General features: G+C 36.9%; 1 protein-coding gene across 1 annotated transcript in view; it reads left to right on the top strand.

Moving 5' to 3' along the window:
* The first annotated feature begins 335 nt into the window (after positions 1-335).
* The window catches only part of GLIS3 (GLIS family zinc finger 3), a 122,382-nt gene continuing 109,280 nt past the window's right edge, over positions 336-13,437 (top strand). Inside the window, 2 exon segments of the mRNA XM_008632543.2 lie at positions 336-540; positions 4,887-6,003. Coding sequence (XP_008630765.1) covers positions 410-540; positions 4,887-6,003 — 1,248 coding nt within the window. The 5' untranslated portion in view covers positions 336-409.

Here is a 13,437-nt window from a genome sequence, read left to right as displayed (position 1 = left end):
GGTTCTCTCTTCCTGTCTTCTTCACAGAGAGCTGTCCCTCAGCTGAGGGCTGCTGTTTTACCTGGTGTTCTTTCTGATGTTTTTCCATCATGTCTGGTCGTTAGTTTATGTATGTCAGCACATGTTTTACACATGTAGAATCTATTAATTCCCCTGTAGAATTACTGCTTTTTATGTTCTGCAAAGAAGCTTGCAAAATCCTTGTGTAGGTCCCCTGTTTTGCTCTCATCTTAGGATTCCCATTACTTTCTGGACTTTGCAAAGTGATGTGAGTTCTGTGCCTCATCACAGCTTCATGAGAGATAAATAGTAACCTGCTTTGTTTATTTTAGGAGGTCTTGGTTATGGATGCAAGCACAAGTCCATTGGAAAAGGCAGCGGCAACAATACAGTAGTCGCCAGCAATCCCATGACAGTTCAACAGCTGGGACCTCTTTCACCTTTGGCAAATCAGCTTTCAGCAGCATGCAACCAGATCAGCCCTAGCTTACAGAGGTCTATGGATGCTTCCAGCCAGAGCGCTTCTCTGTCAGATACAAGGTGCTCAATTGCCTTTTTATCTTCAGTACTTTAAAAGGAGGGGGTTTAATTCTTCTGTGATTAAAATGTGACATTTCTGATTATTAAAATCAGAAAATCATTCTCTGTTATGCTACAGGAAGCTGAATTCCATGCAATTTAATTCAGATCAGCTATAATTATACTGTTTGGATCATTCAAATAATGGGTGAAATTCGGCCACACAAAATCTGTGGATGGTAGGACTTTTTTATTAGATAAATGCTGTTTTATAGTCATGAACTAGATTTTTGTACTAGGTATAGGAAATGTTACAGAGGATGAAAGTAGAAATAGTCCACATGTTACATCTACATAGTGCTAAGAGTGCCATGTTGGTGCCTGTCAAATAACTCTAAGGACAGGCAAAAAAATGTAAGTGCTCTGACATGTTTCGCTCTCCTCATCAAGTACTTTTGCTTTCAAATGGTTTGTTTACATAATGAAGTTGATCAGATCAAATGTCTCTGACAACGTGTTAATTTTCCTAGTTCTGTTGAGAAGCTAAAGAAAACTATGACCTCTTCCTGTGAATGTTGCCCTTTTGTATCACTACCCCACAGATAAATACTTATTAATTAATTTTAAATGCTTAAATAAGTTTTGAGATTATGACTATGAGTATTGTCAACAAACATGAGTTAGAGGAAAACAGGTTTTTGACAACCACCCTACAAATACATTAGGCACATCCCTGGATGTTAAGCATACAAGGAGAAAACATTCTAGTGTGTTATTTTGGAATCTACATTCCCCGTTGCCTACTGAGTTGAAATGTAGTTTCTGATTTATAAAAGACCACAAGAGTCTTTATTCTCAAAGCAGTTTACGTTTTGCTATGTTGCTTTATTACAAGCCAAGGAACATTCTTGAAATAATTAAAGTTTGTTTTGTACAGCTGGAAGAAAACCTTGCTTTACTCTTGGGATAATTTTTAACGTTTCTGTCACTTCAATTGAGAAGACTCCCTCCCCTGTGAAAATTTACAAAATTAATTATGCTTCCTATGTAAACATGTCAGCAAAAACCATTCAGTGCTAGGATGATGACAAATGACAAATCCAAAGACATGCCTTTCAGATTGAATAAAACTGATGCTAGAAAAATATAATTATATAATTGTTATTTAAGTTTTAGGGGTGCCTGTATGGTTCCAAACACTGAATATGTGGTTGGATGTACTGTGTCAGTACTCAGTTATACAGTTTTTGTTTTATTTCAAAGAAACATTTACTAAGGGCAAACAGAAGCTGAAACTCTGGCAGAACCAAGGCTGTGGTGTCCCTAGAGTATCTTTTAATGATTTATCAATGAAGGTGTTATAAAATAAGTTTGTCACACAAAGAGTGTCCGTTTCAGCAATCTTGACCTCAAATTATCTGTTTTGTAGGACAAAACAAGTTTAAACTCAGATTTTTAACTCACAGGTTGTCAAAACAGTCTGGGGTTTTGTTTGTTTGTTTGTGGTTTTTTGGGGGGGGTGGTTATTTGTTGTTGGGTTTTGAGCTTTTGTTTTATTTTTTGATTAAATTTCTTCAGCTGTAAACTGCTTTTGCCTAAATGAAATTGATTGATTCTTCCTGGGCAGAGTGCCTTCTCTGGATTTGATCTCTCAGCACTACGAACTGTGTTCTGGCAGCTCAATCCAAAACAGATTATTTGCTGAATTTACCAAAGCCAGAGGGAATTTTCTTGATTTTTACTGTTGGAAGAAAGAAAACAGTTGGCAAAATGAGAGTTTTGCTACAGATAGCATCATATTCTGGTGTATAGACCATGGGGGATAAAACCTTCCCCGTCTTTTTTGAGTTTCTGCAGAACTTTCTTGGAGTATTCAGTTGTGTTGCTTGAAACCAGATGTAATACTGCTATTTGCTTTGACAAAAAAGGACCTGGGAAAGAGCAAAGGGTTCTTAGCTAGTAAATGGAAGACCATGAAGAGAGAAAAAACCCATAGTTTTCACTCTTCCATGTTTATGTTTAAGATTCTGGATTATATCTGACATTGTGGCCTCTGTACAAAGAGGGAGAATATAGTGTAATTGCAAGTAATCTCTTGTAAATGATAATGAAAGATCTGGTCCAAACTCAAGGTGGTTTAGCTTACAATAAAGCAGATGTGTCAGTTAATACCATCTGAGAGTCTGGCACTCTGATAGATCTGGTCCTTCATTTTCATATTAGGTGTATTTATTTTCCCCCCACCAGAAAATTACTTACTTAGTCACAGTGTTGGCTGAAGTTTAAATAAATCTTCATTTCTTTGGGAGCTGGAATCTTTATTATTTTTGAATTTAGATGCTGAAGTGGGAACCAAGCTTCTTCAGAATATCTGGCTCTTACTTATTGTATACTTGGAATTCTGGGCCAGCTTTTTATTTTTGTCCTATTATGAGACTTTTAAAAGACAGTTTTTCTTCAGATTCACTGATGGATATGTCCCTTTGTGTTAGGCATTAGTAGCTTTTTGTATGACACTGGTCCTACTATGCATCTGATTAAAATTCTTGTCAGTACAAAAATAGACTTTTTATCGATGCACAATTTCTTTCTCTTTATTCATAAAAGAGAAGATAAAAATTTAAAGAAACAATCTAGCAAAACACCCCCATCCTCTCCTTATATTTTCTAGGTATGGATATATACAGCATAACCCAGAGAAGTCAAACCTGGCTTACTTGTCTTGCTCTGTTGAAAACTGTGGATCTGTATTTGGGGTCACAGCATACTAGCATGATTTAATCGCTCTATAATGAACTGTGCTTTAACAAAGCCCATTGAAAACAGACCCAGCAGCCTAAATCAAATTTTTCACAAACAGTCATCCCTTTAGATCTAAATGGTATACAAGACTGACCTGACAGAGCAGTCTCATTTTTCTCGTTTCTCTCAATGCAAATGGTAGTCAGCATGCTAACTGTGCTTTTTGTCAGTGCTCTGTTTTGCAAGTGCCGTTTAAACCCTAGTGGAGTAACATAAGGTCCATGACAGTACCCTGCACTGACACAGAATCAGAACAGGATGTTTCTTATCCTGATACAGCAGATCAACGACACGTTACAAAGCAAGTATCTTGTGCAAAGGAGCATTTAACTGTCTCTCCCACTAGTCACCAGAGCAAGGTTTGCTGTTCTTTTAAGCTACATTTTCCCTGCTTGTGAGCTATCTTACAGATACAGCACCTGCAAACTACTTCCTCTCTCTCTCAGCTTGTGCCAAGCTTCCCCTCCTGTGTCCTTGATCAGTCATTGAAATTCTGTGCTTCTTCAAAACTGTGTTGTGAAAATAATAAACTCAAGAATTAATGCTCAAAACATAAGATGTAGAGGCTTCTGTGAGCTGGTCGGGTTTATCTAGCTGCATACCCGATTCTTCCTATTGTTAGAACGCCTTAAACATAGAAATTTATGTACTGATAGCACCACTAGCTGGCAGGAAATCCAAGTCTGCCTGGGCGTGAACTGGAAACAAAGAAATAAATCCACTTGACCTTTAGCCAGCATTTGTACCCATGAATCAGGGCCCCTGATGTCCTTTTATTTCCTTTCAATACCTTCCTGTGGAAAACAATACTTTTAAGGGCCTATATGTTGGGGGTTTTTAAGCTACCCAAAGAATCTTTGCAGCATAAAGAACTTTCATAATATCTCTGTGAAAAATGAATGATAACAGCAAGATTACGCTTCTGTGAAGAATTTTTACTGCTGACTTGGAGGCAGATACATCTTCAAATCAAAGCTAAAAAACCCCTTCAACCAGTTCTCCTACATTACTCATTTATTTTGTTTGTTTTGTAAAGTTAGATATTATCTATATTTATAAACTTAATATATAAAACTCCTTTAGGGAAGTATTTGTAATATTTGTATGCATTACAAGTGACAAAGTCATTCAGATTGAATATTTATTCTCTATAAATCAGTTTTCTTCCTGTTCTTTTCAAGCACAAACAATGGATGACTCAAATCAATGTGAGTTTCATATAAGGCAGGAACATAATGCCTTGGCTTCAGAAGTCCAAACCTATTTATACCACAATTGATGAGAAGAAGTGCATTAATTTCTGCAGTGGTGTATGAAGAATCTTTACAGCAACACTTCTTCAAAATCTTGAAGTTTTGAAGTTGGTTTCCTAAGTGACCTTTTTACATGTATATTGTCTTTGTGTAACTACTGGTACATGAACAGAGTGTGCTAAACTTGATTACCTAATATTAGGGAGACCTTTCCTCACATGTAGCCTTTCCTTAATTTCAAGTGTGTGTGTGGAGGTAAAAGAGCTACTTCTGAATTGTCTAACTGCTTACTTTACTGTGCCTTTATTTCAGGTCACTCTTGTCTTGTGAGTCTCTGGCCTCTACAACATTAAGCTTGCCAGAAGGTCACTCCTCTTTGAGTGTTCAACAAGAGTGGTCACACAGGTACAGGACACTTTCTTCTGTTCTTCCTGACCATGGTTTACAAAATGGCAGTGAGCTGGGGGACTTACTAAATTTTTTGCCTGAAACACCTGTGTCCGGTAACTCATTATCATCCTACTTATATGGCATGGAAAATAAGCATTCCCCTTACTCTAGTCCTTGCCAGTCCTCAGTCTGGTCTCAATCATCCCGGCCCAAAAAGAGAGCACTTTCTGTGTCTCCTCTGTCTGACGGCATTGGGATCGAGTTCAATACAATCATCCGTACATCCCCAACTTCTCTGGTGGCCTACATCAACAGCTCCAGGGTATCGCCAGCAAACATCTCCCCACAGCCTGAGGTCTATGGACATTTTTTGGGAGTGAGAGGAAGCTGTATACCCCAAAATTTCTCAGTTCCAGCAGCCCAGAAAGGCCTCCACATGGCGAATGGCAATGCCAGCTTTCCAGGGTATGCTGAAAACGGGGCTGGTGAGTATCAGCAGATGCAACAGCTGGAACAAGCCAGCTTGCAGATGGCTGCCACAAATAACATGGTGATCCAGCAGGGCGTGCCACCTTTGGACAGCCAGGCAGTGGACATCCTGAAAAATGAACAGCTGGATGACTTCTCAGGCCCTACTGCTGACATGCCTCTTCCACCCCTGCTGCTGCCACCAGCTCCTCCACAAGGGCCACCCCCGCCGTACCACGCTCACCAGCACCGGCAGCCACACAGCCTGCCCAGCCATGTCCACCCGCTGCAGGTGCTGCCGTCTGCCCCAGGCACCCTGCTGGAGGAAGGTGGCGAGCTGGATGATTTCAATGGCAAGCATGGCTGCTGCTGGGTTGACTGTGGGAAGCTGTACGACCATCAAGAGGAGCTTGTGCGGCACATAGAGAAGATCCACATAGACCAGAGGAAGGGAGAGGACTTCACCTGTTTCTGGGCAGGATGCCCTCGAAGGTTCAAGCCATTTAATGCCCGTTACAAACTGCTGATTCACATGAGAGTCCACTCAGGAGAGAAGCCAAACAAATGCACAGTAAGTCTGAGTTCTGTCTTTCTTACCAACTAAAGGATCTCTATTACTTAAGAAAATGTGGTAAAGTTGTAATTCTGCCTTTGGTTCTCCTATTTAATGGTGTGCTTTTTAAACTACTCTGTGAGAATGAAAGACTTCCATCTTCCCACCTACATAGAAAGGAAAGGTGTTCTTTATTTTGATATATGCCAACAGATAAGATTAGACAAAATGTTCTATTTTCTACATTTATAAACTTCTACTGTAGACTGCAACAAGTGATATGGTAAACCTTCATGAAGCAAAACTGAAGCACAATCAGTAATTAAGTACTTGCATGAAGGATACACGCAGGAAAAGTGCTGCAGAATAAATGTCACCATTTATCCTGAAATATTCTTGCATCATGTTACACCTTTTTGACTTTAGGAATTTTCAAGACCTTGCATAATGTTACCACAAGAAACAAGAGAAGAGCTGGACATTTTTAAGGCAGTTGTTTCTTCTACTACTAACAAAAAACAAACCCACTTACCTGTTTCCATGAATACATTAAGAACAAATCCCATACTAATTTTTCTGTTCACAGATTCTAGCAGTGAGGATTCAATCCCCAAAGTTATGTTTTTCTTCCTATTTTTCTTAGGGTCACTGCAGGTCAAGCTAGCACATAGGTAGTCACATGGGTTAATAGTCTGGCTGTTAAGAACCAGTTTATGCTTAGTCTCCAGTGCACCATCTATTATCTCTGTAATTCAGATTTTTCAATTGCCTCACATATGGTCTGTATTTTGGACGACAATAAGCTTAACCTTACTAAGTGCTTATTTAGTGTCATCAGAAAGCAGTCTCACCAGGTTTGAGTTTTGAGTCCCCAGCATAAACTAACAAAATGATGAACATATAATTTCTAGGAATAAACACTGATTAAAAAATATACATTTACATGCTGTGAAATATAAATTGGTGCTTGGAGTCTATATCAGTGTATGCCTTGTTGTACAATTTTTTAGCATGATGTAGATGTTTGCTTGTACAGTAAATAGAAAAGGTTTCTTTCTTTCACTTTTGTTTCTTCACAGGGCTAGTGTTCTTCAGGATAGAGTGCATATCTTTCCAGATTTCTCTCCTGAATTTAAAGGACCTGGTAGAGATTGTGTCATGACACTAGAAAGGTTTTTTATCCTTCCCTTTTGTCACACCAGAGCCTTAACTCAGGCTCTCTGTTCCCTGAATATTGTTTTAAATTCCATAATATTATTTTTCTGCTCTCCAGATATATTGGGTCAGGGTTTACCATTAATTTTCATTCCTCCTTAAGGATTTCTCATCACCTTTTTTGGAAGAGAGAGAATGAAGCAAAAAAAAGAGAATTATTATGAGTCAAGAAAGTGAGTTTTCAAGGGAGTATCACATATAATTAAAGATATGGAGGCAGACATCAGCAGATGAGTATGGACAGACAACAGGATGAAGAAAGACGTCAGGAACAATGGAAGAACACTGAAAAAAAGACTAAATCCAAGTACCCAGGGTCTTTCTAATAGAAGAATTATGATGAACGATCCTGTAATACTAGGGAAAACATTGGAAAATGTTGAGTTGGTAACACTCTAAACTCCCTTCCCCCCTTGTTCAGAAAGGGTGTTTACAGTGACCTCCTGATTATAAAACCTCCTTGAGGAGTCCTTAGCTTTTGAAGGAATCATCATTCACTGATGATAAAGAATGTGTAAGTGGATAAGGTATTTCATATGATAAAGTTTTTGAGATTACTAAACCAAAATGGAAGTGCATGCCTAATCCTGCTGTGTCACCAAAAAATAAGAGGTGTCTGTAGCAGCTTCTCAAAGAGTGATCGCTTTTTAAACATTGAATTGTGATTAATTTTACTGAGCTTAAGCAAGCATTGCTGGACAGCACCAGGAAGTTTGCATATCAGAAGCAGCACATACTTATCTTCCTTTCATGTTAAGAATTGTAATGAAACGTAGAAATACTGAGGGTGATATGATAACCCTCATAATGTGAGTGTAAATCTGGAACATAGGCCTGCTTTCTTGGGATGAGAAAACAGAAGTGATATTCTTTAGCATGGTTTGAGTGAAATAACTTGCTGCTTTATTTCTTTACCATTTCACAAATGGTGTGAATGTGGAAAAATGTATTTGGCTTTCTAATGTCCAGCAGCATGGTCTCTGGATATATTTAGAAAATTTACTTTAGTCAAACATCATACCTTTTTCATCAAGCAGTGAAATTTGCAATCATATCCATGCCATGTATGGTTTTAAACAGAGATCTTAAGTGAGGAGAGAACATTTGGGAGAACATTTTGGGCAAGATGATAATGGAGAATGATTTCCTAATTAACAAAAAATTATGCAAAAGAAATCTGAAACTCTTCACCAATCTATGAATGTGTTCTTTTAAGTGCAAAATCAAACCAATCCATATATAATCTTTATTTGTCCATCTAGGGTCTTTTTATAATTTATTTTCTGGTTCTAGGTGTAGCATGCCTCTTTCTCTAAAATTGTTATAAAGTAATAATCTCTATGTTCACTGCAGTTTGCAGACTAGTAAGAGGCAGTCCAGTACACCAAGCAGGAAGACGGAAGGAAAAATGCCAAATACACATCTATTATATTAATGAACCAGATTTACTGTGAAGAATGTAGCAGAAGTAGTAAGTCATTGGGAGGAACTATCATAATGTAATCTATCAAGACAAGGATGTCTTGATAGATTACATTATCAAAGGCAGGCAGTTACACCAGTCCCCTTAGTACCATCACACACTAATCATAGCGTAAACACTGCGTGTGTTCGTGGTTCCTAACAGTTTGCATGAGACAATCTTCTCATTGAGCGTGAATTGCAGTGGGTGCTAGTCAGTATACTTAGCATGTCAGTATGTTTTTTTGTCAGTGCTGCTTATCTCTGTACTGCTACGTATTGAAAGTGTATTATTATATACTGTGCTGTGTGTCCCAGTGGATTGCTGTGGTATGTCAGTGAGCTTTACATCAATGAGCTTTACAAGGTTTCAGTTATTTTTAAGGTGAAGGTTACTTCTAAGTTGTATTGTTGTAACAATAGTAGAGATAATGTGAAATCAGATACACAACTGCATAAGCTTAACTTTGCAACATAATTCTATTCTTCTCTATTATTATTCTGCGATGATGAAATAATAACATTCAGAAGAGACTTGCAGAACAGCTAGGACTGCAGTACTTGATACGCTTATGGTTAAAATCAGAACCATTCTTATAGTTAAAATCAGAGTCAAGTGACCTCAGCATTTGTTTTGTGGCATCTGAATTAGTATCTATTTATCTATGTAACAAAAATTTGGGGCAATAAGCTAAAGCTGCAAGCAATACTCTACTCTTTAGTTCCTGCTCGTTCTGGATGAGCTGTCTTCTCTGATTCTGGAAGATAAAAGTGTTGAAGGGTGATTAGTAATCGAGTATCAGCACATAAAAACATCTGACAATCAGGATAATCAGATCCAAACTTAAAGACAAGTGTTCTTAAGGTCAAAAACTCAGAATGCATTTGTTCCTTCCGTACTGAGGTAACTAGGGCAAAGTGGAAAATAATTGCATACCAGTCCTGATAGATTTATTCCATACTGTTGTTTTTCTGTGAATTGGGCTCTTTTTTTTCATCTTTAACTGAATTTGCTACTGAAGCTGCAGATTAGGTTTTAACAGTTTGATTTCATTTACCTTCTCCATGTAATGAAAAATAATAGTGTTTTTTTTTGATTCCTGTCTGTTTTAAGAAGACTGGTTCTTGTTCTAGACAACTACCAAAAAAACCCTTTAATTTTAAAAAGCATGAATTTTATGGAGTCCTGCATTTTCTTTTACCAAAGCAGGTGACTATGTTTGGCCTTGCTTTATTGAACGGAAATCTGTGAAGTTGAAGAGAACCTGCATTCAAGAAGTTGATTTGTTTGGAATAACAATTCTTTAAATAGCTGTTAAAATGCATTGGGCTCCCTTACTGTTCATTAAACATCTTTCATGTTCTATTCCAGTTTACATCACCTGGGAAGCATTCTTCTTTTCAGTGACCTGGTTTAGTGGTTTAAGCTATTCATGACCTACTAATACATATTTAGTGTCTGCTCCTAAACTTTATATAAAGTGGTTACAGCATGTTCAAATGTATCTATTAATCTGTGCATTAGTTTGTACTTTGTAGGAATAAGTCAAATAGGAAAAAATGTGAATGAAAATTCATATTGAAATGCAAGTAGTAAGTACAACAACGGTTGAGATATAATCTGTAATGCTTGCCAGCAGTTACTTCACAATGGCATTTGAGGCTTCCACAGATTTCATTTGGATTTGAAAAAGGCAGAATTCCCAGTAGCTGTTGAAACTTCACAGTAGCAATTGGCATGTGCTGACCTGTTCTCTTTGTCTCTACCTGTGAGCTTATTTTCTACTCAGGTTCCCTTCTTTTATAATGAACATTTTTACTTTTTAAGTTCAGCTGCAACAAGAGGTATTTAATTAGCCTTATTGTCCTTCTATGCAAGCATTAAGCTTAACATATTTATTCTGGTGTAAGCAGCAACATCATGTTGTTAGAGATGAATTCCAAGCTCACACTTAACAGTTTCATTCAGATGCACTAGGAATGCTTCCCCTTTTGAAACTGAAATCAGTCTTGTTTCTTTCTGTAAATTCTGAGCTATGCTTCAGCCCAGTGCCTTTTGTATTAGTATTGATAGTACTACATGACCACACTTTTTTTAGTGCAGCTGTTTGATGTGATATAAACCAATAAAATTGCTAGGATTCCTGTCAGATTCAAAGCAACATTCATTTAACATCTGCTAAATACCTGAAATTATCCCACAACTCATCAGTCTGCAAAGCATGTAAAACAGAAGGTATGTGAAAAAACCCCATGAAACTTAAAACACTTGTCTAATGGTTTTTTTCTTTTTTTTGAGACACAAGCAAGCTTCCTTGGGTGAACATGAGTATTTAGATGGATGTGTGTATGTGTGCTATTTGAAGAATATGTCCTTGGAAAATGGTGTTCACATTGAAATTTTGATTAAAACCAGAAATACATTCTGTAAAAATGATTGGGAGGTTTTTACCATCTTCAGGTTTTAGCATTGTATCTTCATATGGCGTCTTACATATGGCATGCGCAAATATTTTATTTACAGTACATGCCATTTTTCTGGATAGGAAAAGATTTTTATCACATCCTATATTGCACTAAAGTCTTGATAAAATAGAAACTATAAAAATTTTTGATTTTTTTTTTGCTTCTATGCTCGCAGAAGACTTTTTCACTGTGCTAAAGCAACATTTGAGCACTTTTTCTTAAACAATGTCACAAGAATGGTAATTCAATTGTTGAGTCAAGTTGCTGAAAATTAGAAAGAGCCAAATTTACAGTTGCCTGTTGCCAATTTTTTCACTAACTGAGTAAGCAAACTGAAACAGAAATACCATGGAAAAAGCAGAGATCTATGATTAATTAGACTATGTCATGGTGTATGGATATAGAAAGTTGCGTTTTAGTTTTCAGCTATAAAGCCAAGCCTTCCTAGCTCTCACAAGTTTGTGCAATATTAGTAATCTTCTGGTCATGATTATGATGTCTTAGCTGTTTAAAGAAAAAACAAATTATGAATTCTGGGTGTGCCTCCACGAACCACTCAAGCTCATGTGGTCACATCTAGTCCAAACTAATGAATTTTGCCTCTCAGCAATACTATTGCTCTTTCAATACTATCCTTTGGGCATGAAATATATAGTGTCCATAGTTCAAAATGTACGGATAGGTGCTTTTTCTTTGGCTGCTGAAGATGCACAGCTTCCACTTGAGTACAGTGAGTACAAGAGGGCCTATGGTACCTGGGGTACTGACCCTCAATATCGGAACATCTCTTAATGCATTCAAAAAATGCAGAGCAAGCTCCTTTCTACATGCAGACGTAGAACTGATGATAGTGAAAAATGATAGCCAGAGAGCCATATTTTAGGTTACAGAGTAAAACACTTATGAAACATCTAATTTTATTATTTTTCTTCTAAAGGATAATTTGTTTTTAAGTATTTGAATAGCTTATTTTTGACTTAGATAATTGAAAAATTTAAAACAGAACTTTAACGAAATTTTGCAAACAGGCGTATTTTTAGTTTCACAGTAATCCAGAACATGAATGTGAATTATCCCAAAATAAAAGTGAACATTCCTAATTGCACAGATACTTATGTTTGTGTGGAAAGGTTTCTAACTTATTACCTCTTTGTGCTTGTGGATTGGCACAAAAAAGATATTTTATTTTTATTTCCCAGCATCATAAATGTAATAAAATATATTTTAGATACTTTTCATTGCTATACCAAACTATAAATAAATGGTAAACTTAAAAAACGAAGCACTCTTAAATTTCTTCTATTTGAAGTAAGGAATCCTAAAACATCTGTTAAAATTTCGCCTGCAAGAAATTTGGAGGGTATTCTGGTGTTGGGTATTTGGTCAGTTGGTTTTGTATTTGTGTTTTGGGTTTTTGTTTGTTTATTAAACTTAGGTTTTAAACTAGAAAATTACTTGAATTCAAATCTGAGAGGGTGGGGGTTATGGGGCTAATCTTACTGTTGATGGTTTGGAGACTATTTGTGCGATGATTGGATTACTCTCCAAGTAATGAAATCTTTTTAGATAACTTCAGCTCTTTTCTGCTGATTTTACTATGCATTTTCAGTATCCCTGTTTGGTTGGTGACTGGACCTCTATCAGGAGCAGAGTCAGTACACTTTGAAACTTTCCATTTAGTGATAGAAAAGGCTAACTGATGAGAAAACAGAAAATACAAGTTATGATACAGGTACAACAGAAACAGACCTTTCCCATAAAACAAGATTTTGTTTTAAAGAAAGAGGGAAGTAGAGGGAACTAGTTAATAGATTTTGCTATTCTGTTGCAATGTTACTCCTTCAGAAAGGAAGTACAGTTTTAAGCCAAAGTAAACATGCTGTCGGCTTTATTCAGGTGATTGACACTGATTTCCTAAGGATTAGGGGTTTAATTAACGTTTCTGGTGTTCTGTGGAAAACTTCCCAGACATCTAAGTCTAAGGGTATATCTGTGAACATAGGCTTTCAAAATGAGTGTTGAGCATTAAGCTCTTAGAACAATCATTGGATTATTTGTACTGAGTAGTTAGGAAATGGAAAAATGCCACATTTTTTGCACTAAATATGTTTAGTGTTTTGCACTACGTATGTTTAAATATGTTGAAAGCCAAATGCAAATGTATGCTGAAGCATTTGTACATCCTGAGGTATTCTTTGGCATTTTTTTCAGTATTCAGATTTAGTATAAGATATTATTTCTGACTTAATGCTTAAAGGACTCAAGAGAAGGGACTGGTTCTGTTTTAAAAGGTAGGTTGCAAACCAATAG

Source organism: Corvus brachyrhynchos, unplaced genomic scaffold, assembly GCF_000691975.1.
Source record: "Corvus brachyrhynchos isolate BGI_N302 unplaced genomic scaffold, ASM69197v1 scaffold194, whole genome shotgun sequence".
Lineage (NCBI taxonomy): Eukaryota > Metazoa > Chordata > Aves > Passeriformes > Corvidae > Corvus > Corvus brachyrhynchos.
Note: the sequence above shows the minus strand (reverse complement) of the source record. Positions and strands in the feature narration are given on the sequence as shown.